Raw genomic sequence first — 24,469 nt, 5'->3', positions numbered from 1 at the left:
GTACATCAGAATTAAGACTTTAAGAAACTTCAACGAGTAACCCGGTTTCGCTTCTCATAGGGTTATTCGACGTCAATACACCAATCAGAAATGACACACGTCAAATAATTTTTAACAGGAAACATTTAATAGAGATAATTTTTAATATTTTATAGGTTACAAAAAGCAAATGCCTTAGTTTTATACGTCATGTAAGCAGTTGAATTTTAATTTTATAGAATTCTAATCACACATTTACTCATATATTCTCAACACGTCTTTAATAATAATCCATTCCAAAAAATCTATCGGTCGTTCATAAATGTACTATACGCCTCAAGGCTTAATAGCCCAGTCATATTAGGGGTTTCACCTCGGAATGAAAGATAATAAGCTGCAAATTGGTATGAACCTTTGTTTTGTCATTCTAAATGTTGTCTCAAAAGTCACAATCGTTATCGTGTCCGCGTCTTAAGATATTCAAGGTCAAAGGTCACAAAAATCGGTTTTTCGCGAATATCTGGCTTCCTATCGGTTAAATGAGATTTGCATTTATTATAAAAGTTGTAGGCTATAAAATTCCCTACAACTTTTGTTTAAACTTTTTTTTCATACGACCAACCGTTTTGAAGGTAGAGCGCGAAGTGCACATCGTACAGACATAAACCTGTACAACTGTCAACACTTCCACCAACAAGTGTAGCAGCTCATCAACACATAAAACGTGTCTACTACCAGATTCAAACGTGGTTAGGGAAGGACTTAGAACCTCAAGAATGGGGCTGGATGCTTGAAAATGAAATCCTGGAGCCCATACGAACGTTATTACCTCCAGCACCAGCCGAACTACTAAACGTAATATTTTGCAATTGCAAAAATGGTTGTGGTTCCCGCTGTGGATGCAGAAAATCAGGGCTACAATGTTCTTTAGCTTGCGGCCAGTGCAACGGACAAGCTTGCCTCAACGCTTCACTGTATCCAAGTAACCCCGATGAAGAAAATACATATGATCCCGATATTCTGGAAGGTTTGGAGATGAACATGACAGATAATGAGGATGATGACAATGAATCGAACATTTTTGAGCGACAAGAAGAAGAAGAAGACGAAGAAGAAGAAGATAATTAGCTTCCATTTCCAATTTCATTACAATTAAAATCAACAAAGATACTTTTGATATTTGAACTCACATTTTGATAAATGTATATTATGCCGTATTTAATAATAAATAAAAATATGTGTAAAATATATACTCTTACTATCATTTTAACTTAAAATAAAACTAAAATATATAATCCAGAATTAATAATATTTTATACTTAAATAGTTAAATATGAATAATTATATATAAATAATCAAGTTACTTACTTTAATTAAATATAAATAATTAATAGTTAGAACATAAATAATAGGCATTGTTTAATAATTATAATTATTGTAAATAATTGACTTTATAACGTACTGATAACCATAACTCACGCTTGACCTTGCATTAGGCCGTATATGACTGTACGATGTGCACTTCGCGCTCTACCTTCAAAACGGTTGGTCGTATGAAAAAAAAGTTTAAACAAAAGTTGTAGGGAATTTTATAGCCTACAACTTTTATAATAAATGCAAATCTCATTTAACCGATAGGAAGCCAGATATTCGCGAAAAACCGATTTTTGTGACCTTTGACCTTGAATATCTTGAGACGCGGACACGATAACGATTGTGACTTTTGAGACAACATTTAGAATGACAAAACAAAGGTCCATACCAATTTGCAGCTTATTATCTTTCATTCCGAGGTTGACCCCTTTTCTTACCTAATATGACTGGGCTATAAATGTATTGTCAAACTAACTGTCACTTCACACCGACAGTTAGTTTGACAATACACATATATGACGGCTATTTGAGGCTCGGTAAAGTAGCATCAAAAAAAATAATGGCTCAATGATGCCAACTTGGGTGTTTTCCATCCAAATTATTGGGACAAGATGTCTTGGGGGCTCTTTTGACACAATTATTTACGGGGCTGTGTAAGACTCTATACAAGATATTTTTTCCTAAAAAAAACGCTCGATTTTACACAACTTATAATTTATATTATGCCTATATGCATATTATAACCCAATAAACAAACTATATATGCATTATATGCATGATATATATATATATATATCTCATGCATATAACAGTAATATCAAAAAGCTCCCAGATCGAAATTTTATACTACTTCAATATATTTTTAATTCTCAATTGAAATAACCTATCAACCCGAGTGTCGAATAAAACTTTAGTAAATATTTAGGGGTATTGGAAATTGGTTCCAGAGGAAATATTTTGCAGTAGTTGGCATCACTGAGCTGGCTATGAATAGCATCAAACTATGTAAGACTCCAGTACAAAACATATTGAGACATTTCTTAAAGATTAATAAAAGTAAAATTCTCTATATAGTACTTTTATGAAGACCGGTGGTAACTTCACCGTTTAAAACTTTAGAATTTTTATCCTATCACCCAATCAAGTTATTACAGAACTTACGATGCACTTTCCACGTCTCCAAAAGAATTACAATGAGTAACTTTTGATAAGTCTCAGACAACGCTATTATTGAAGACTTATTTTTATTTTTAGTATTATTATTATTCGTCATGAGGTGATAACAAAAAATTCTTTGTCATATTATAACTTATTTTAATTATTGCACGAAATGTATTATGGTCGCATCAAAGAAAAGAATTCTGAGAAAATGCATCTTAGATATTAAATTTACACACGGTTTAAGTACGTCTGCTAAATCCTAAATATTGTTTAGCATTAAGTTTTAAAATAGTTTAAAAACCTTAGTAATAAGAAAACTGCACTGCGGAATGTAAAGAAAGGTACTAAATAAAAATTTGATAGGCCGAAAACTATTTCTATGCAAACTAAAATCGTACCGGCGATTTATCAACACACCACAGTATATAACGAACGCAGTGTATTACAGAACATGACAATTGGTACATTCAAATAGAACTGTCATGTGTCACACAAGTTGACAAATGACAGTTGTTGAAAAAGGCGCTACTGATATGTCAAATAGGAAAATCGATACTGGCACCATAAACAAATTTTTACATAGCAATCAACGAAACCTCATTTACATACTTAAATATATTTACAATCTTAAATAAATCGGTGACTGTACATTAATCAAGGTATATAAATATAAATGTAATACTTTCGATTTAAATTTCGCAATCATTACGTATTATGTACATTGAACAAATCGTATGGTACTGTCGTCATAAATATATTATTTACAATATATAATCTCATCTATCTACCACTAATGCAAACAATATTCTTATTTAACTTTCATCTTACAGGATACGTCATATAAACATGCGTTCATTCACAAAACATCTAAGTACTTTGTTTGGGCCGTAATTCGAAACGAGATCTCAAAAATATGAGATGCAAGGAAAATTTCAATTAGCACGCACAAATGATTGCAGAAACATCGGGGCCCAACAATCCATCTACATAATATTTGGCACATTTCTCATAATAGCTGTTTGGCGAACGGATCGTTCGCAAAGTTCTCGAATCGTACCGATTTTTATAAACATTCAAATCGTTACTCGTTATATCAATCTATCGTTTGGTTGCTGTGTATCGATACAAAAGTTCTTCGTACACTATCACCAGGTTTCAGTGTCTTATACGCAAACGTAACTATCGAGACGCAATCATAACGTCACCGATACAAAGTCAAAAATTTGGAATAAATTACACAATCTATACTAATATTATGTCGGAGTCACAACGCTATGTACAAATAAATCTCACACACATCGCACGGCATATGGCATGATCGCATCCATTGTGCGCTGTCTTTGGGGTTAACACTGTCCTACGCGGAGGTTTCAGACGGAGATCTCGTAGTTGCAGTCGTAGACCGAGGCGCGATCGGGGGGCTCGGGTTGCTGCGTCCGTTCCAGCTGTTCCTGCACCTCGAGGGCTCGGACGAAGGAGAGGGGGCGCGCGGGGCGCGGCACCGCCGAATGGGGCGCGCGGCGGCGGGCCATCGGCGAGGGCGCGGGGTGCGGGAGGGTGGGGTGCGGGGGGTGCGAGGGGTGCGGGGCGTGCGGCGGGGCGCGGTCGACCCACGTGTATCCCCCGCGCTGCGGCGAAGCGGCCAGCTCGCGGATGTCCTCCGCGTCACGCAGCAGCTCGCCCTCGGAGAGGAACCGCCGCTGCGGCGAGCCCCGCACCCCGATGAAGTCAGGCCGGCGCGGCTGCGTGGGCGTGCCCGGGTTGGACCTGTGCGCGGCGCTCACGTCAGGGGTTTAATCGCGCGAGCTCGTCCGAGTGCTCGCTATTATCGTACGGCCTACGGACAGAAGGAGACGGGAGCTGCGGGGAGAAGCGTCCGACGCCCCTCGACTCGCGTTCAGAATACCATCGAGATTTCATTCATTAGCGAACAGAAGGCCGATATTCTTTAATTGCAAAGGGTCGAATTCTCTTTACGATCGTTATTGTGTCAAGTGTTTAACGCCCGAACCCAATGATTGATCCACAGATCAGACCGTGACTGTAGATCTCCTATCTGCATCCCAATAACCAAACCGTACAAAGACAATCCACTTTTGGCGACGGATAGAATGCAATCTCTTCGCTCTTTACACTCATATTTGATAAACAATATAAACCAAATAAAGTAAATAAAACCGCACATATAATATAAAAATATACATGTCTATGTTTAAACCATATCAAACAGCTTTTTAATTTTAAAAACTGGTGTAAGTTAAAATCTTAAGACAGGTTATTGACACAGTTGAACTACCATGGATAGCTTGAATCGACAGATGGCTATTAATCCGATTGGTTATTGGCAAATTTAACAATATTTGGATGTCTATCTCATGTGGTCAAAAATGGATTGAAATAGGTTATTGGGTTTGGGTGTGATTATAACTAGCGGTCAGACCGGACGAAGCGTAAAACGTACTCGCCCATAAGATCGTTTGAAAGGTACTACCGCTACTGGATGAGCGTTAATAACAAGCGGACCAGTAAAACCTCGGCTAATCTATGAAAGGAAGACCAGCACCTGTTGCCAACAACTTGTTCTGAACGGGCCCGAATCGAGACGGCGTTTACGGAGAGCATGCGACGCCATGCCAACTGTACACTATACTACTACTACTGTTCGTTCTAGATGGTTCTATTGAGATCAGTACCAAGAAATTGAAAAGAACCATCTAGAACAACTACTCAAAATACTTGTGTAAATTGCAGGCTAGATGTCCTTGTATTCTGATATTTAAAACTGTACTGAATTTCGAAACCCAAAAACAATATCAGGACACAAAGATGAAAATTCAAAATATAAAATCAAATTTCATCTGCAAAAAAACCATGCACATTAATATATTCACCAACGAGCTTTCCCTATCACGAGCATCCATACTTGATACCAAAGCTATGAGTTTATTTAGTCCCATATTTGTTTTCCCTCGAAATAATACAGTTCCCAAAAAAGTTGGCAAAGATTTTTAGGTCAGTTTAGTCGTATTGTCAGTACATACATGTAATTTTGTATGAATGCTCTTGGAACACCTAGCATTATGCGCCTAGAATAGCTAGGAAACTACAAAACCATAACACATACATGATTATCTATGATATGAATTATGAACGCGTCTGTAGTAGTCTAGCTGTCTTACTCAAATGCTATATGTTGAAGGGAGACAATAAGCATTGTACTTATGTAGTGATATGATAAACCGTTTGACAGAATTTAGTGCTAGGGACACAAGTATTACGTAAGCACTATGGGGGGGGGGGGAGGTTTATATTATTATTGATGACGTCAACAGTAATTATTTACTTTAACATATATTGCCTACATCATTGTCAAGGCTTGAAAAAATATGCATTTTTGAGGATTCCTACAAATTAATACATTCCTGTACTATTTTTGAGAGCTTTGTTGACAAGAGATTGGGGGGGGGGAGTGGAATAAATAATAAATTGTGAGAGTAGCTCACAAGCTCGGACAGTGACGGCAGGTGGAAAATCCTCAAAACATTCTGCCATGCGCCATAAAAAAGAGGCAGAGAGGGTCAGACAAGTCGATCCCGCAGCCCATCCGCGCCGCCGTAGGACACCAAGTTGCTTGCTGCTGAGCTATTCGACATTATTCATGGCCGCAGAGTACCGTGACTTTTAACGGCTGATCATGTGGCTGGATGCGGACAAGGCTAAGCTGTTACCATGCCTGCCTCGGGCGATTGTTGGTGGCTGCGTGGGGTTTTAGTGGGTATGCCAGTCCCACATAATCACCACCAGGCTACCGAGCCGCGGGAGGGTATACGTAACGCATTTCCCAACGAAAAAAAAAGGAGTGGAATAAATAAAAGTAAATCTGCTTACGTAATACTTGAATAGTTCCCTAGAGGTGATTATCTGTTATTTCTCAGAAAGTCTGAAAATCTGTACTGTACTCAAAAGCGACATTTAATCTCGACCAATTCTCAAGTTTAAACCAAGATTGAAATGACATCAAACACAAAATGAAATGGTGGAGTGAAAATGTAATTAATATCTACCACAATTGATTTAAAATAACTGTAAAATGATATTTATCGAGTGATTGCATTGAAATGAGTGCATCTGAAATGGTAGATGACAACTATTCTAGCACATTCCACCATCCCACACACTACTAGTTACCGTCGACACGTCGGCTCTATGCGTTATGTCCATCTGCCGCGGTAAGCAACCTTCACTTTATATACACATTTCATACATATATAACAGGCATAGGTCCTATGTATTAGTATATAAAAAAAATCTTGGATCAAACATATTTGTGTTTTGTTCTCACTATTTTCGAATGTTACTTTATATGTGTTTCTCAATATTTCAAGTGAAAAATAGAAACGCTGTTAAAACTTTAACTAGTTCGAAACAGAACACATATTCTAGGCGTACGACCAACCAGGATAAACCACACCTTATATGGAAACTCCCAAGAATTTAGAGAATTATCACTCAATAAATTTAAAACTCTCGTTAAACGTAAATTAATAAAGCTTTTTATAAATTTGAGGATTTTTGAAATGATCCTATTCCCTTGGATTGATTTTTATTATATGACTGAAAACTTGGCGATTAAAAAGAGTGGCGGAGAGTTTATTGCCAGTTTTTGCAATCAGTTGAACATCTTATCTGTTGGCGTTCATAAGTGTATTACGTATATGAATATAAAGTTATTTGAAGTTGTGTTTGAAGCTTTGCCTAATGTTTGTACTTACACTTCCTTGAACATACAACAATGTTTCATGGAACTGATAGTAAATGTAAATTTAGTTCCTATTCAAAAAACATACATATATATAGCAGGTTACATAAGTTATTAGACAACGGGCAGATCTAAAACTAATGTAACCTGCTTTCCAATAAGAATTAGTAAAACCTAAAAATTTTATTTTAAAATTATATTTAGTATGTGAACAATAGTTGAGGTTCGCACTTTATTGATTTATATGTGCTACGAGATCAAGAACAAAACACATTCGCCATTAGAGTCTTAGTTTATACGAAAATCAGTTTTCTGATCAAAAGCCTATGCCTGTTATTAGAAAATACACTACATTCTCATGATTAATTATAATTTGGTAAGAAAATAGTGTATTTAATAAACATAATTTAATTTTAGTAGTACCACATTATGAAAAATAAAAAAGATGACTTTCAACCATTTGGATCAAGCATACAAAAGCAAGACAGCCTTTTCAAGATGTTGATTACTTATTATATAATTCATATTTCTCTTCAGATAAGTACCCTCTGTACATAGAGATTCTAATTGCATAGTTTTATCGTTAGTACATCCGTCTCTTTTCATCATAGAGTAAATACAATTTGAGAGAGAGACAAACGACTACTTCAGTTAATATCAGGCCCGTAATATGCCTCAAGTAATTAATAAATAATGATCAAGCAAATAATTGTTAGTCTACCCATGATGCAAACAATTATACATGCAAATAATAAAACTATCTAACATTTAAAGGAAGCAATGCTTGGACAGGAGTTTTGACAACTTTTTGGGACAGACTTTTTCACGAAGATTATATATATCCACAGACCAACATATTAATTGTCGATGCAATTTGTCAATTGTCAATTTTAAATAAATTAGTTTACAATTTAAATTAAACAATTGAACACATAAATTTATAATTTTTTTTAACACATAAAACATGTAGGAAGTTCATGTTTTGGATGTTTTGATATTTATGTTCCTAGCAAATACTGTATCCTGGGTATAAACATTATTTATTTTTTATTTCTAATGTATTTGCTTTATTATTTTCATATTCATGTAAACGAATTTTACATGAATTTTTCTACATTTTACAGGCACGTACACACGTACACGTACGTGCACGCTCAAGTTTTTTTGTTGTTGCTGTTAATTCGTATTTCATTTTTTATTTCTTCATTTTTATATATATAATATAAACGATTTCACACGTTTATTTGTCTGTGGTATCAAAGACTAAAGAGGTGGCAAGTTTCTATATAACTTAACAGTATTTATTTTACGTTAATACAGAGTTACACTTGTTTTGATATTATAATTCATATATGATTTAAATTTACTTTTGAGAATTTCTTTGCTTTTTATTGGTTTTTACTCTCTCTATAGTTAGTAATAGAGATATTAATAAATCTTTACAAATCACTATATTATGTACATATTTATAATCTTCGTGAAAAAGTAGATGGTTTCGGAAAAGGCCATGAAATGTAACTTAAAGTTAAATCGGAGCTAAAGCAGTGTCGACATGAAGACGTACACCCGATCGCTGATGAGATTTCAAAGCAACAAAATGCTTCGAAATCTCATTTATTAAATATTTTTAATTAAATTCAGCCGTACTGAGTCGATCATTACATATGTGAAAATTAAAAAGCCCTACCGTATGATAAAATCCTATTATTCTTTATATATTAATCTATCATTAGAGCATCAATGAACGACTCAGTATGGCCGTCAAAAGGTATACATATTTTCAATAATTTCAGTACAAATTTTATTAATACAGCCCCTTATAACACGGTACTCTTTTAACGATATATACTATTACGCGATTTCAGTCCATCCATATAACGTGGGGATTTCTGCCGTTATATTACTGTATTGTGACATTTATAATGTATTTGTACGTACTTATTTCGTTCATAACATAGGTTCTTCTTTAAATCCCCTTTATGAGAAAAAATCATTTGTACAAAATATGGGGGGTCTACAATCGCGTTATGCAATTACACTCCTGCAACGCGGAACCAATCTACCGTGTTATAGGTACTGTACCTAAATTGTTTTACTTTAGAGTTCAATACCCGATTCCCATTTTCAAACTACAAGTAACGATACGTAGTATTTATTAGTGATTCAAATAATTTTTGAAACCAAAAACAAAAAAAAACAAAAATGTTCCCACAACTATAACCCCCAAATAAAACGGTTCGTTATCCGTTAAAAACAGAAACCGGAGAGTTCTTACCTGCGCACAGGACTACTGAGCGCTAAAGGCGTGGGCACGCCGAGAGCTTTAATCCTCTGCTGCATCGTTGGGGAGGGCCTGGCCCCACCATTGGAGCCCGGGTCGTAGCGGAGGGGCTCCATCACCACACGATAACCTGATGTGGTTGTACCACCGTGACTGCCATAAAAAAACAGTGACTGTCAGTTTAAAACAAATCGGTTGTCTGTAAAGTCGATAGTTGAACGTGACGTCATAAGAAAATACTGATGGAATTGTCTCTTGAATTGATTATATTGAATCTTCTATCAAACTTAATAAAATGGATTTATTCACTTACAAAAAAATGTATGTAAATACTATGTTCAGACTCGAATTGAAATTGTAAAATCTGCCCAGCCAAAAAGATTTGTAATCTCTGACATGTCAAAAATGAGAGCTGTCAAAATTCTACGGAATTAAAAATCAGAGTATAGTACCTTCCAGGTATATATGACAAGGCGTACCGATCGCGACTTTACCATCAATAGTTGGTATAGATTAATATAAATATAGTTTGTTTTTTATATAACTTCTGGTTATGCACTTCTTGCACTCATCATTTTTTTTATTTATTGTTTTCTTTTCTTACTAGGGTTGCCTGGAAGAGATCGCTTGATAGCGATAAGGCCACCCGTTGCATCCCTTGTAATTTATATATATTGTTTTATTTGTGTTTCTTTCTAGCAACGAAGTGTGAATAAATAAATAAATAGTTGCCTCAGCAGTAAACCCTCTTAAAACTCGTTTTTCTATAACGCGAATTCCTATTAATACTTAACAGACTAGACAACCAGAAGACATAGAAATCTCGCAAATCTGTCTATTAATTAGTTTGGCAACGTATACGTACCTAGTATTCCTAGAGAGCGGGCTCAACCGCGGATAGTGGTGAGGCCGCGGTGGCAAGTGATGGTGGGGCTCCGGGAACAAGTTGGCCGAGGAACCCCGTCGCTGCAGGGGCGGGGGCGTCGGCTCGCAATCCGCTGACTGCGAGGCCCCGGGACCCTCCATCTCACCCTCGTGCTCGTCGCGCCCAGGGGAGAGCTGGAATGTTTGGAGCTCCGGGTTTAACTAATGAGGCTTATTTACTGCCGGTACCAATTTTTTATCCATCCATAGTGCCCATGAATTAAAAGTTCTCTAATAAGGTACTCCTCGAAAATGAAATTTTAAAGACTTTAAATTTTATCCAAATCTGCTTATCAGTTTTGCTGCAATGGAGTATCTAACCTAACCTAACCCAAGTTATGGGTGTAGAGATCGAGGTTAGTTTTTATTTGGAAATTAATTGTAATATTCCAGTGCAAATTCCCTTCCACCCAAACCCAAGCCTTTAATACAAACACATTAGAATTAGTTGAATAACACCTCCCAAGATATTGAGAGCCAGACCATACCCATGTCTTCAATTCACTATATCAGTGCTCAGAGGAAAATAAACTTTATAGCAGTGAATTGAAGGTATGTAATTGCTCTACAAGCGTGACTTAAATGATGCTATTTGCAAATAAAATATCACTACTTAGCAATGTTTTATTTCTATTATATGCAGAATTAAGGATAAATAAAAAAAGCCTAAATATTCATTAAAAAAGTTTGAATTATAACTAAAGTTACTCTTTTTCGTCTCTCATTCATAAATTGTGTTGACACTGATATGAAAAAAGACAAAATAGACTGATATAGTTCCTATGAATATATACAAGTGCTCACGTGAAAACTAACGATGGCTTTGATAGGTTTGTGTGTGAGAAAGACTTTTAAAACACACCAACCAAGTGCAAGAATATTTTTTTTTAAATTGGTGTCACTACCGTCGTCCGGCATTATTAATTAAATAGAAAAACTGTCAGTGCGCACGTCCGGCGCAGCAATTCTAGTATGTACTCAACAAACGATTCTACGCACTTTGACACATTGACAATTTACAACCTGTAACATGTCTATGATATTGCATGGTGTTGCCATTCTAATAAAAAAATGGCATCCTGTTCTTTTATAACATATTCATAACATATATATATATATATATATTACAAAACAGTTAATATTAAGATGTCTTCCCCACACAGCCCATCGACCCAAGCCGAGCGAAGCAAGCGTCTGGCCCTCACCTTATTGTAGTGCGCGTGCGCGCCGAGCGGGCGATGCGCGGCCCCGTTGTCCGCCGTATACGTCTTTACCTGCGCGCCCGACGCTATCGTCGCTATGCCTGCGTTCATCGCAGTCATTTCGCGTCGTTTCTTACTGCTCTTGTACAGGTATTTTGATGGCCGGACTAGGCTGGAATCGATACACCATTTATAAAAAAAATCTTTTTGAACTATTATCGCAATTTGCAAACGCAACTTATATCGTTATTATAATTAAGTCATTGGTTAGAAGCCGTATGTGGGGTTCAAACTATATGGCCAAAAGTGGTGACGCGAGACGCTTATGGTTATATAGTTAGACAGTAAAATTGCCTCAAAATTCTGCATAACTGGCCGACTTATTGGAAAGGCTTAATAACTTTTCAAGTGATTTAAGGCCCAGAACCAGTCAGTTACACCAACTCCCATTAACAAACACGCTGCGCCAACTGAATGCCGTCCTGTCGACTCTATCAATATATTTATATGCTCCCAGAATGAGTTGACATTACCGACATTGGTATATATTTTTTTTTTAACATCGACATTATCGAATAGGCTTAGTACTGTACGGATAGTGTATGTATGTTTGTGAATAAATAAATGTTGTATGTGCATTTTTAAACGATGGTTTTAAAAATTGCGTGTATGGTTTTCAATTATGATATCAATGGCTTGAAAGATACTTTATTTATCAAAAAATTACATTCGCTTAGTGAAAAGGTTTAAATTTAGGTCAGGGAAGTTACTCTTAGTACAATACAATGTGTGTACATACATTAGAGTGTAAATATACGTAAAATATTATTGCTGCTTGCCAATACGCTACGATTTCCAATCTACAAAAAATAGATTCACTAACTTTTAGAGCTGATTCTGTCATCACAGTACTTCAATGGACATCGTAATTTATTCGACGATTACACAACCTAATAAAAGATTTCTTTTAAATTCATGAAAAAAAATTTTTTTATTTGTTTTATTTAATTATTTGACAAACATTATAAAGTATAAGATTTGGGAACCCTTTTAAGTAAGAATATACCTGTTTCAGGGTTCCCAAATCCCAGGGTTCCCATGTAGGGTTGTAATACCCTACTTGCTTTAGCCTAAGCCTATATCCCTCCAAGCGTCTTTTAAAATCTAAATAGCGTGTTATTCCTACGAGAATGTAAGTGCGTGCTCCTAATTTACCATGCCTCTTGCTAATATAGGAGAAATCTTTGTTTTTAATTTATTTTATAATTAATTTTAACTATTACTTAATAAAGATGTCATGTAGAACATGGTGTAATGGTTGCAGCTCCTTGCAAACATTGTGTAAAACAAAAAATTGGCGATTAAAAACAGTGGCGGAGAGTTTATTGCCAGTTCTTCTCATCCTTTACGGCCTTGATTTGAGAACTGGCAGTTAATGTGCAGATGCATTTAATATGAATTTAATTTTTGACGTTCTAGTTGCCATGTTATCTATATGAACAAATTATTTTGATTTATAATTTTTTGATAGCTGTTTACATTTTCGTGCTTGGATTGTTTTTTTTTAATTGCGTTACTTTTATATAATAAAATTTTGTAAAACAATTTACAGACGCTTCTATAATTACAACTTGTGTACGAGACAAGGCCGTACATTTGGCTTTGCTCAGTCAGGCTTTCTTACTTTTTTAACCGTGGGGATTTTCTCTATCATCGGAGTTACGCGATCATAAATCTCAATAAAAAGATTATATTTCAGACAAACTGCGGGATATTTGAAGGTATTTTTTGCCAGATTTTGAGTGAAACATGGATGTACTTGTGAAGAAGCGAAACCTTCCCTCACATTTAATTATTCCTTATTTATTATGCTTTATGCTTAGTATACATTACTGAAGGCTATTTTATTATTTTAAATGCAAAATTTCATAATATATTGTTCACAATTTTACCAGAAACTTAATCATATATAATATATCAGTCAAAATTTTTATCAAGATCGATTCAGTAAATATTTTTGGTAATTAAAATTGGAAGACTCTTTTTAAAATCTTGATGTAGCAAAAGGAGAGGCTCACATTTCCAGAGGGCTCGCGAGTGCGTTGCCGGCCTTTTAAGAATTGGTACTCTCTTTTCTTGATCCGGTTCTTGACTCTCGATATACTTCAGCGGGGGGGTTTAACGACGTTCCACAAATGAGCGTTATTTAATAGTCTAAGGTTTAATTGACAATTTAAATTACTCACCTAGGATACTGCGGTCCAAACTGGGTATAACAACAATTGGACCAACATCCCTTTGAGAATGGATTGTATCCGCCCGTAAACTTGCCCGTCACTTGCTCGTTTGTCGTCCTGCCCCTGGACACCAGCACCATATGAAAACCCGTTAAACCAAATATCGGGATCGCTAAAAGGGCTATTATACCCATTATTACCATTCTGATTAGTGTTTTAAGGAAAATGTCACGAAAACTTCCTACATATCGATTTGTAGAGCAGTGTTGGCCTAGTGGCTTCAGCGTACGACTCTTATACCTGAGGTCGTACTTTCGATCCCCGACTGTGCACCAGTGGACTTTCTTTCTATGTGCACATTTAACATTTGCTCGAACGCTGAAGGAAACCGACATGTCTTAAACCCAAAAAGTCGACGAAGTGTGTCAGGCACTGGAGGCTGATCACCTACTTGCCAATTAGATTTAAAAGTCTGAGGCCAAGACCTAAAAAGGTTGTAGGGCCACTCATTTATTTTTTTATTAACTTTACTTATCAATTTTGATGTGTTTTCTTTACACAGCTGAATAATGCTTAGCCTAATTAATCAGAACACGTGATCATAACAGAGAGGGGGCGTTCATGTATTACGTAAGCAGATTTACTGCAATTTATCCAACCCCCCCCCCCCCTACTGGCAGAAAAAATACCTAAACGTATTCATTTTTGTAGGTACCCTCGAAAATGCATTTCGTTTTCAAGCATAGACAATGTATAAAAAAATTAAGAAATAACTATTGTTGACGTAATCCCTAAATAAGAAAATCAAACCCACGTGATTTGTGCGTTCTGGATTGGATCCAAGATCAGTTTCCCCAAGATCTATCGCCCCCCTTTTTCAATTATCATAAAACCCATGTCATTTAAACTCCGCCCATGTTGTTTCATTTGAATTGCTATTTAGAGTTACAAAACTCTCTTTTCCAAGAAGAATTAGAATTCCTTCAGAAATCAAAAGAGTATTCTATACGTAAACTATAAAAGGATACGACACAATGGGTTCGACCTGTGTGAGCGTTTTGTTGTGGTTCATGATGTAGTAGAGGCTGAGGCCAAAGATGCTCAGCATGTGTACGGAGAGTGAAATAAGAAAGAAAAAGAAGAATCTGTAGTTCCGCCGACCTATGCAGTTGTTCACCCACGGGCAGTGGTGATCGAATGTCTGGAATCAAATTTTTATACTTAGACATATCCTGTGATGTGAAATAGGTTCTCTATTGACACCACCTCGCAAACTTATTGTAATGATTTTTTCTATCTATACGTAATTCTATCTATATGTATATTTCAATTAGATATTAAACTAATTATTTCTTCAAGACTGACTGTTAAAACACGCGTAAAGTCGCATGTCGGAGACATTTCGCGTTATCATCAATACTTATTGCAGCTCAAAGTTATGGACAAAATTCAAGGCAAGAGACGGGATAGTAGAAGGAATAAGACGTGGTTGCCGAACGTACGACAGTGGGCCGGCATCAGCCGCCAAGCTTTATAGACCAGCGCCAATCAAAGTAATTCAAGTTATTTTCAATAAGGTGGTACTATAATAAGAATAGATATTAAACATTCTAAGTTTATCGAGTTCCTGGAATATTTTTAGCGAGTAAAGGTCAAGACATACATCAACTCGGACAGACATCGTCATCGTATCACCTCGAGCCGTTATTGTTTGTATGAAACGGCCTACTGCAACGCACATTAATCGGAATCGTAACAAAATCGCTTCGCCTCGGAACAGGCTCCGAACCGAACTAATGTGAGAGGTCCCTTCATCGACACTTGCCCTCCCCCCCCCCCCCCCGCGACATTCCTCGAAGCGCGGCGTTGCCTGGCCGAGCTGAGTTGACGTACAGGAGCTGCTGATACGCTTTGGTTAGGCATACGTTAGGTTGACGGCGATACGGTGACGATCCCTTTCAGAGTTGATATGTGTGTGTAATACTGCTTACCTCTATACAATGATTGCAGACAGAACAGTGCGAGCAGCGCGGCGGTCGGTAAAACTTGCAGGTGACGCACCATTTCATCCGAACCGTTATACCATTTATCTCCACGCTGCGATACAGCGGCGCACGGAAGTCATCCTCGCGGTCTTCGTCAGGTGGGGCTGGAAATAACGAAGCATCATTGTATTGGTTACATCGCCCTACTAATAGTATTTGTAAATGGGAATTTAGAATAAAGTATGTATAGATTTGATTCGGTACGGGGGAAATGATGAAGTCGGCCGGTAACAATAGTGTATTAGGTAAGGAAACAATAGTGGCGCTACAGCCTTTTCTGGTCTATGCCTATCTCTGTATCTGACTCATAAGCATGTCAATCTAATAGGCAAGTAGGTGATTAGCCTCCTGGCTAATCACCGTTAGTCAATCAATGTTTGGGTCCAAAATAAGCAGGTATCATCGAGATATTTTCCCCCACTGATCGACCGAGTATAAAACAGAAAGTCCATAGGTACACAGCCGGGGTTTGAACCTACGACCTCAGAGCTCATGCCCACGAGACGTTTTTTCGCTTGCAGGCTTAGCTCTGGATCCGAGTCTACGTCCGTTCGTCAGTCAGTCAGTCATGATGGCTGTAGGGAGTCGCACGCTGAAACCACTACACTAGTTAGGTAAGAAAAGGGTATATTATACCCAGCCAACATATCATTTTCACTTCCTACATGACATAGATTCAAATATGTTTATCTATGAGCTATCTTAAGTGTGTCACCCGTGACATTGTAAGACACGACACAATCGAATAAATGTTGAATTAGGTCATGACTGACAAGAAAATTATGTCTGAAAACATTATAAGTTTCCTAGTAATGAAATGCAATTAGGTATTTGTACTGACGTATCACCGTGATAGTTTAGGTTTTATAAGGTGAAATTGATATTATTGGCAATTCTTAAGGGATTAGTCTTAAACAGGGTGACCTAATTGTCGTGGTACAAACGCAACTAGGAGTTAGATGAGGTCATCACCTGCTAGAAATTGTTCTATGAGAGGTCTTTAAGCTCATCCTCTGCAGAGTTACAGTTTATTTTACGTTTTTATAAGAAAATTGACTTTTTTCACTAATTCTTAATATACTTTGAAAAAATCTACACCTGTATCTTTTTCATAATTTTTAATAAATTGATATTGATGAGACTTTGCGTTAGACATGCTATTTGTGGTTGTTTATTGGGTGTATTGAAGATACTATTAAGTTATACGATGTAAAATATTCCCAAATCTTAACTTTTTGTTTACTTTATTTTTAATAGAACAGGGGGCAAACGGGCAGGAGGCTCACCCGATGTTAAGTGATACCGCCGTCCGTGGACACTCTCCATGCCAGAGGGCTCGCGAGTGCGTTGCCGGCCTTGAATTGGTACGCTTTTTTCTCGAAGGACCCTAAGTCGAATTGGTTCGGAAATACTTCAGTGGGCAGCTGGTTCCGCAGTGGTAGTGCGAAGCAAAAACTGCCTTGAAAAACGCGCACGTTTCGACATCCGATGATGAAACTCAGCTGCTATTAAATTGCTGGTATAAATCCGAATCCGACCCCACTGTGAAAAAAAAATACTCTACCGAAAAGTGACCTGGTATAGTTTTGGCGCATTTAATAGGGATTCTGAACAGGTATTACGCATGGCCATCAGTGTCTCTAAATTCTTTCTAGGACATTCGGGGACACTTACACATTTTAATATGTAAAACTTATCATGGACAACCTTAGTTTTAAGCCTTTACCACTGTCACTGTTCGATGCGAAAGCCATACTTGTAAGGAGAGGCCATTTACAAGAGCATATAATTAACTAATAAAGGTCAGAATTGAAATCAGTCACGCCATTTATTTTAATACTAGCTTTGTTTATTAATAACCTGTCCCGGCTTCGCACGGGTGGCCATTTATTTTTTAAACATTTTTTGTAGATATTGATATGTTCTTTAGTATTGTGGAACATTTTTAATCTACCATCAATACTTTTCGCAGCACATGCGATGAAAGATATCATTGGCATTTTTAGACGAACATTATTGTAGTTTAGGAGATTACCTTAAAAATATTTAATTAAAATAGCCAGAATATTCAGTGATAATGTAGTATTCAAATGGTGAAAGACTTTTAACATAGGTACCGTAATTTTTAAGCTTTTCTTCGTTTTATTCGTTACAAGCAAACAAATCTGTCCTCTTTATATAATTATAGTATAGGTATGGATGACATTCAAATAGATTTTAACATACATTCCCACTTATCACCTCTTACAACATCGCAACTAACCTAGAATTTGCTAAAGAATCACAAAGTACTTTTCAAGATCATTCAAAAACAATTATTATGAGACAAAGAACAAAAGCATATTATCAGTCCAGAGAAAATGTTTTTGAAGCGTTGTATATTAAAAAAATACCTTTAAAAGATCTCGGAAACAATGAGAAAAACGTCGCTGCTAATTAATATAAAGAAATCTTGGATTCCAAGGTTTGCGGTCTTATCGTAACCAAGGTGCAAGTAACGAACGCAATTATATTCGCATGAATAATATCTGTATGAATTAGCAGTCTGATATTAAAAATACGTGTCAATAGCTTCGGAGTGTTTTACCCGCAGTAATTACGATTTGTTTTTGGGTACACATGAAAGTATGTTGTATAGTAAATTTAATATCTGTGACAGCTACCGATTCCTATCGGGGCAGGCAAGTTATTTCATTATGTTTTCTCCTAGACCTAAGAATCTCCGAGGTACAAAATAAATACATTAAAATGATTTCATTTTCTGAAGCCAAATAGTGCAGGTTCAAAACCAAAGAAAACTAGTTAAATATGCGTTTAACTATATTGTATGAAGACCTGTACCTGAAATGGTATGGTACGGATTCAATTATGCATGTGATTCATATTTTTAAAATAGTTGGTTAGCCTTTGGTGCATACAAATTTTCTGAATACAGTTCAACTGTATAGCGTATTCTAACTTTAATTTAAAGACTAAGAGACTATATTTACTAGTTTTCTTAGCTCTAAAGTTTTTTCTACGTATTTTTATCACTCGGCAATAGTGTGGACCTTAACCTCATAGAAATTAATTAAACAATCATTAAAGAAGGTACAAATTATTGGCTTTAAGCTAACATAATGTACTTGATACTTGACTGGATACTACATACAAGTCATACGAGTCGTAGAGATCTTTACGCTTTGTATGTAGCTGTTTTAATGTGAAGTGGTGATTCAACAAAATTACTAGGTTTTTTAATTCAACTTTTACCAAAATTAAGAACGTTTGCTTAAAAGGCAATAACTACTAAGGTAGCAGACTGTAGAATATATCTATCATAGGTCCATATGAATATTATGATTCCACCCGTATCACCTCTACGTCCGCCGTTCCACAAGTGAGCGTTTTTCTAGCCAGTTTTGCCGCGCACCACCACTATGTGGAACCAGCTGCCCATCGAAGTAATTCCGTACTAATTCGATTTAGGATCAAAACGTACCAATTTTTAAAATGCCGGCAACGCACTCGCAAGCTGGCATTGAGTGTCCATGGCCGGCGACATCACTTAGCATCAGGTGAGCCAGCCCGTTTGCCCCCTGTGCTATAGGCACCTTTCCAAATTCAATCGAATTGTCCAATTCTATTAAATTCATTTTAAATCGATTAAACGGTTCGCCGATGATAACCGATATTGGATTATAACATGGACAAATAACCTCATGGCCTCGCTCTTTTACGACAATTTTCCTAGAAATAGACTAAAAATAATGTTTAAATACGTGAGGTAATAATTTTTCTGTTGCCTTTGTGAAAAGAATGTAGTGTACACTAGATTTCCTGTTCGAAAATGTGAATGCTTTTGTCATAAGCATGGTCTGACAAATTTTTCTGTATAACTAGGATACAAATGTAGGACGAGCGTTTAATTTCAAAGCCCTATCCATCTCTATAACAAATATTTTCATATATAGCTTCAATAGATTGGACAGATAACGGATAAGTTAGTTTACGCGTAGTTTTTTTTATAGTGTTGCCAAATATCTCAAACGGAGTTGGGAGTAGACTGTTTTCTGCGTCAATATCCTAAGCAAACCTCAGAATCTAGTAATAAATTGTTCCTCTTCATATTAAATTATTGAGTTGACGCCGATTTATCTGACGCGAATTCAATATTTAATAGAGAAACGGGAAAAGAAAACGAAGAGGTCACATAAAAAGGATCAAGAAGATCCATTAAAAGGATGGAGAAGATCCACCAAAAGGATGGAGAAGATCCACCAAAAGGATGGAGAAGATCTACCTAAAGGATGGAGAAGATCTACCTAAAGGATAGAGTAGGTCTGCAAAGGATAGAGAGAAGTGAAAACTATCGATAGAGGCCTGTGTCAACTGACAACCTAATCTCTGAAATCTCAAATTGTTGCTAATAAATTTTTAACTTTTGCCAAGTAAATTAGATTTTAGACTATTTACTTTTAGGTTTTTTAAGAATAGCAAGTAAGTTAAAAAGGGCAGCGAATAAGAGGCTATTATTATAATATGAATTCATTTTTGAGGTCTATAGCTTATTCATAGAAAATTAATACAGAGGAAATAGAGACAAAAGAACTATCATTTAACAAAAAAAAAAAGAACACATAAACCACATCCAGCCAACCCTTCATGTTAACAACAAAGTTTATATTTGCAGAGTAAAGTTAATTAAAACTTGAGCCAGTAACTGCTCGACCGTAACATTGAACACAAACAGCTCGCATCTCAATTCAATTACAATCTTGGATGCAAATAAACAATTGTACATTAAATTGAGTAAGAACAGTATACGGTTAATTTAATTATACTTTGCCAGAATAATTTTTCTTTTTGCCTATTTTGTTTAGTTACTGCAAATATTATGTTGTAGTTATAGAGTTGTTAATTCTAATATATTAATAATGTAAAAGTAACTTCTATATTGATGTCAGAGAACTATTTGCATTAATTTATTATAATTTGAGTAAAGATGACGAGGAAGATGAATGAAAAGATGGGAAGATGATTTGCGAAGAGTAGCTGACCCTAATTGGATGCATAAAGCCCGAAACAGAGAAGAGCGGAAGTCCTTAGAGGAGGCCTATATCTAAGAACAAGCTGTATAATAAAATCAACCGGCTTGCCGATTAATTATTAGTATTTATTTTTAGAGATAACTTTTTTAGTATTTCACACTTTTATTTTTCTTATTAGGTACATAATATGTAAATACAGCAATAAAGGCTTTATTATTATTATTATAATAGAACAATTAATTATTTAATGGAACAGGTTGTAAAAATTATAATAATTTATAACAAAAGAATAAATGTAAAAATAGTGTCATAGTTTTAATAACATAAAACTTATAAATTCAGTTTAAATATTATTGTGCTTTTAATAAGATCAATTTATCCAAATAAAAGCTCCAATTTGGTTAATTACATAACAAGCCAATTACAAATATTAATTCTCAAAATGCAAATAGGTTATTAGATTTCCACACCTTCTTTTAGTATATTAAGAATTTTCTAACATTATTTGGCAAACCAGACCTTATTAATCACTATCCCATATTTTATTTTATTATTTCTACTTATTTCTTATCACATTCTTATAACAATCTTATCTTGTTGATAGTATCAATTGTCATTAATGCACCATTAGTATACCTAGCTTCATTATAAATAAATTACAATATTTTAAACTTAATTTAATAATTGTTTAGGCTATGAGTATGTATAATTCAATATCCAGGACCAACTTACGGTACTTTTCTCATGAGACTTATTTAAAAATTACATACCTTTTGGTATCACCCCCGGGTCCATGAAAGTGGCCAGTGTAAAATTGGCCAAAACAAAAAATGTTATGACACCTTGATATGCTGGTACCCATGGGTGTTTGTGCAGATAATATTGGCAACTGAAAAAAACTGGTAATTTATTTTAAAGTTCTAATATCTTAGGACTTGAATATTGTTTACATACTCTTAAAAACATTAAAAAAACATGAAACTATGCACAATCACTCCAAGTTCATACAGCAACCTCAATAAACCGTGAAAATATTTTAAAAACACATTTGAGAATTTTTAAATTTAGTGGTAGTAATAGTCTTTTATCAGTCAACTCATACAAACATTTTAATTGAATTATCCCAAGCTTATATTAAAAGTTAATTTGCATGTAACATTTATCACAAAGCTAGTCATTAACATACATTGAGACTTGTTTATACCATCTGCAATTGTAGAATAACTTAACATACCATGAAATTTTCAAAATCTTACCAGAGTAAATAATGAGTTAGCGAAAGCTTATAAGCAGTTTCTGCTGCTAATACAAACACAAAGTGTATGGCATTATAAAGTCAAATAGGGCAAAGGTAGTCGGGAGATATTAATAGCAGCGATTCCACAATCTTTATGTGAAAGTTGTCAAATCAAAGAGATTCATACTTTGCAAACTGAATGTATACTTACGGAAAATAAAAAAACAGGGACGTTGTGCCCAATAGTAAAGTCCAGGCGAAAGTCGCGGGGATGTATCTCGTTTTGAGGTCGCATTTGGGCATATTGTGTCAATTTTAGTTTCGTAAAAGCAATAATTTAAAATGATTTTTATTCACTACAGACCAACATGGCCGCGCCTATTAATGTGACAGACAGAGTGACAGATAGAGAATCTATGTGACCAATGACTTTTAGATCAACGGACAGTTTGTCATTATAGTATAGACTAAAATACTCCAACGAGGCCACAGTTTAGCTTGAAGCTTCTGATATAACCAAATACATTATTACTACAGAGTATATAATTCTGTCATCATCTTCATCGATGCCTAAACAGCCCCTTGTGGGCCTTTGCGGTCTAAGACTTTCGACATCGCAATCTATTTCGAACACCAATAGTTTCGAAGTTTTTGACAACTCCATCCCATCAATGCACCCTCGGTCGTGTGGGATTTCTCTTGCCACCGGGTTACGAGTTCAGCAGCTTGGGGTCCTATCGTCCGCCATTCGCTGAACATGTCTCAACTCTCAACCACTTGAGTATGTGAGGTATTATACAATACTTAATCGTTACGCCTATATAATACACCACACACTGTCTTGTCGTCGCAAACAATGCCAAAAATTCTTCTAAATTCTTCCGCGCGAAAATAAAGAGAGCAACCTCGTTCGTTTCGGTTCCGGGCAAATTTAGTTTTCGATTTCCTACATACACTACTGTTTAGTCTTCTGGCTAAGACCCAGGTTTCAGAACCATAAATATGCACCGGCTGCACTAGTTTTGTAGGTACAGAAAAAGCATGTCATTCTTTCGTCGCGATCGGTAATATTTATTAGCAGCAGTTTCATTTTTTGTACTTATGCTTTATTTAAAACATGCTAACATGCTGTTTACTATGTATAATATAAAACATCTTCTAGTCTGCTTCGTATTTTTAATTCAATTTTCTTATATGTATTTAAATTTAAAAACTGAAATCAAAACTAATAAATATAATCAGACATTTAACATAAAATCGTTGAAATAACTTTTCAATATATATAATATTAATAAAATTGAAATAAAATAAATAAAATTGAGAGATTTTTGAGAACTTGACATTGATGATAATAAAGCGTGCGACCAACCAACAACAATATGGAATGATCGAGTGAAATATTGGTCGTCTTCAAAACTCTACCCCGCAATATCTCTTATCTATGTATTATACTATATATTATACTGGACAGAAACCGGCAAAAACTCAGATATGAGTTACCGACCTAATAGAAAGATCTGAGTCAAAAATAAAGTCTGACAAAAGAGTGTCAAATCAACTCAAATCTAAAATATTATTCATGTAGGTAAAATAATGTACACTTATGAACGTCAAAAAAGAAATATACATTGAATGCTTCTTATTTTATATTTACTGCAAGTTTTCGAATCAAGGGCCTGGAACGGAAGAGAGGAACTGGCAATAAAATTCAAATTCAAAATTTATTTATTCATGTAGGTAACAATGTACACTTATGAACGTCAACAAAAAGAAATATTAAATGAATTTAATTTTACATTTACTGCCGACTGTACTACTGAAGAGAAGAACTGGCAATAAACTCTCCGCCACTCTTTTTAATTGCCAAGATTTTTTTCGTTTACATAACGTTTGTAAGGAGTTGTAACCATTATTACACCATGTTCCATATGACATCTTGAGTAATAAAGAATAATAAAATAAATTAAAAACGAAGATTTGTCCTCTATCAGCAGGAGCCATGGTGAAATAGAAGTACGAACTTACATTCTCGTGGGAATAACACGCAAATACATAGTAGAAACAACTAATATCACCATACACATATACGAATTCAAGTACGACCGGTCACCACAAGTAGCACCCGTTCACGAGTATGACGCATGGCCAGTCATCGTCCCCCTCGCCATATTTCAGAGAGACAATCCGACGCATGGACGCCGCCACAAGCAATGACATTTATGCAAGCATGACGTAGGCTA

The 24,469-nt window shown here is 35.7% G+C and overlaps 1 protein-coding gene across 2 annotated transcripts; it reads right to left on the bottom strand.

The window, feature by feature from the left end:
- Positions 1-1,856: 1,856 nt before the first annotated feature.
- On the bottom strand, positions 1,857-22,636 carry LOC111004113 (palmitoyltransferase ZDHHC8). Of its 2 annotated transcripts, none has more exons than XM_045634811.1 (9): positions 22,441-22,636; positions 21,763-21,881; positions 15,909-16,066; positions 14,946-15,118; positions 13,927-14,121; positions 11,684-11,852; positions 10,420-10,613; positions 9,549-9,707; positions 1,857-4,281 (listed from the first exon to the last, which is right to left on the bottom strand). In XM_045634811.1, exons 1-9 carry the CDS (start codon positions 22,530-22,532, stop codon positions 3,885-3,887), a joined length of 1,656 nt encoding a protein of 551 aa, XP_045490767.1. In that variant the 5' UTR covers positions 22,533-22,636; the 3' UTR covers positions 1,857-3,884. The 2 variants fall into 2 exon arrangements, with proteins under 2 accessions (XP_045490767.1, XP_045490768.1); XM_045634812.1 differs by lacking the exon at positions 22,441-22,636 and adding an exon at positions 22,249-22,318.
- Between the last annotated feature and the right edge of the window lie 1,833 nt (positions 22,637-24,469).

This window comes from Pieris rapae, chromosome 4 (assembly GCF_905147795.1).
Source record: "Pieris rapae chromosome 4, ilPieRapa1.1, whole genome shotgun sequence".
NCBI classification, from domain to species: domain Eukaryota; kingdom Metazoa; phylum Arthropoda; class Insecta; order Lepidoptera; family Pieridae; genus Pieris; species Pieris rapae.
Note: the sequence above shows the minus strand (reverse complement) of the source record. Positions and strands in the feature narration are given on the sequence as shown.

What these genes read in the sequence shown, in the direction of transcription:
- LOC111004113 (XM_045634811.1), bottom strand. Translation starts at nt 22,532, where the DNA reads ATGCCCAAATGCGACCTCAAAACGAGATACATCCCCGCGACTTTCGCC. An exon ending in TTTGGACCGCAGTATCCTAG is followed by an intron (nt 11,853 to 13,926) that starts GTGAGTAATTTA and finishes TATCGATTCCAG; the next exon opens with CCTAGTCCGGCCATCAAAAT. An exon ending in CGCACGCGCACTACAATAAG is followed by an intron (nt 10,614 to 11,683) that starts GTGAGGGCCAGA and finishes CAAACATTCCAG; the next exon opens with CTCTCCCCTGGGCGCGACGA.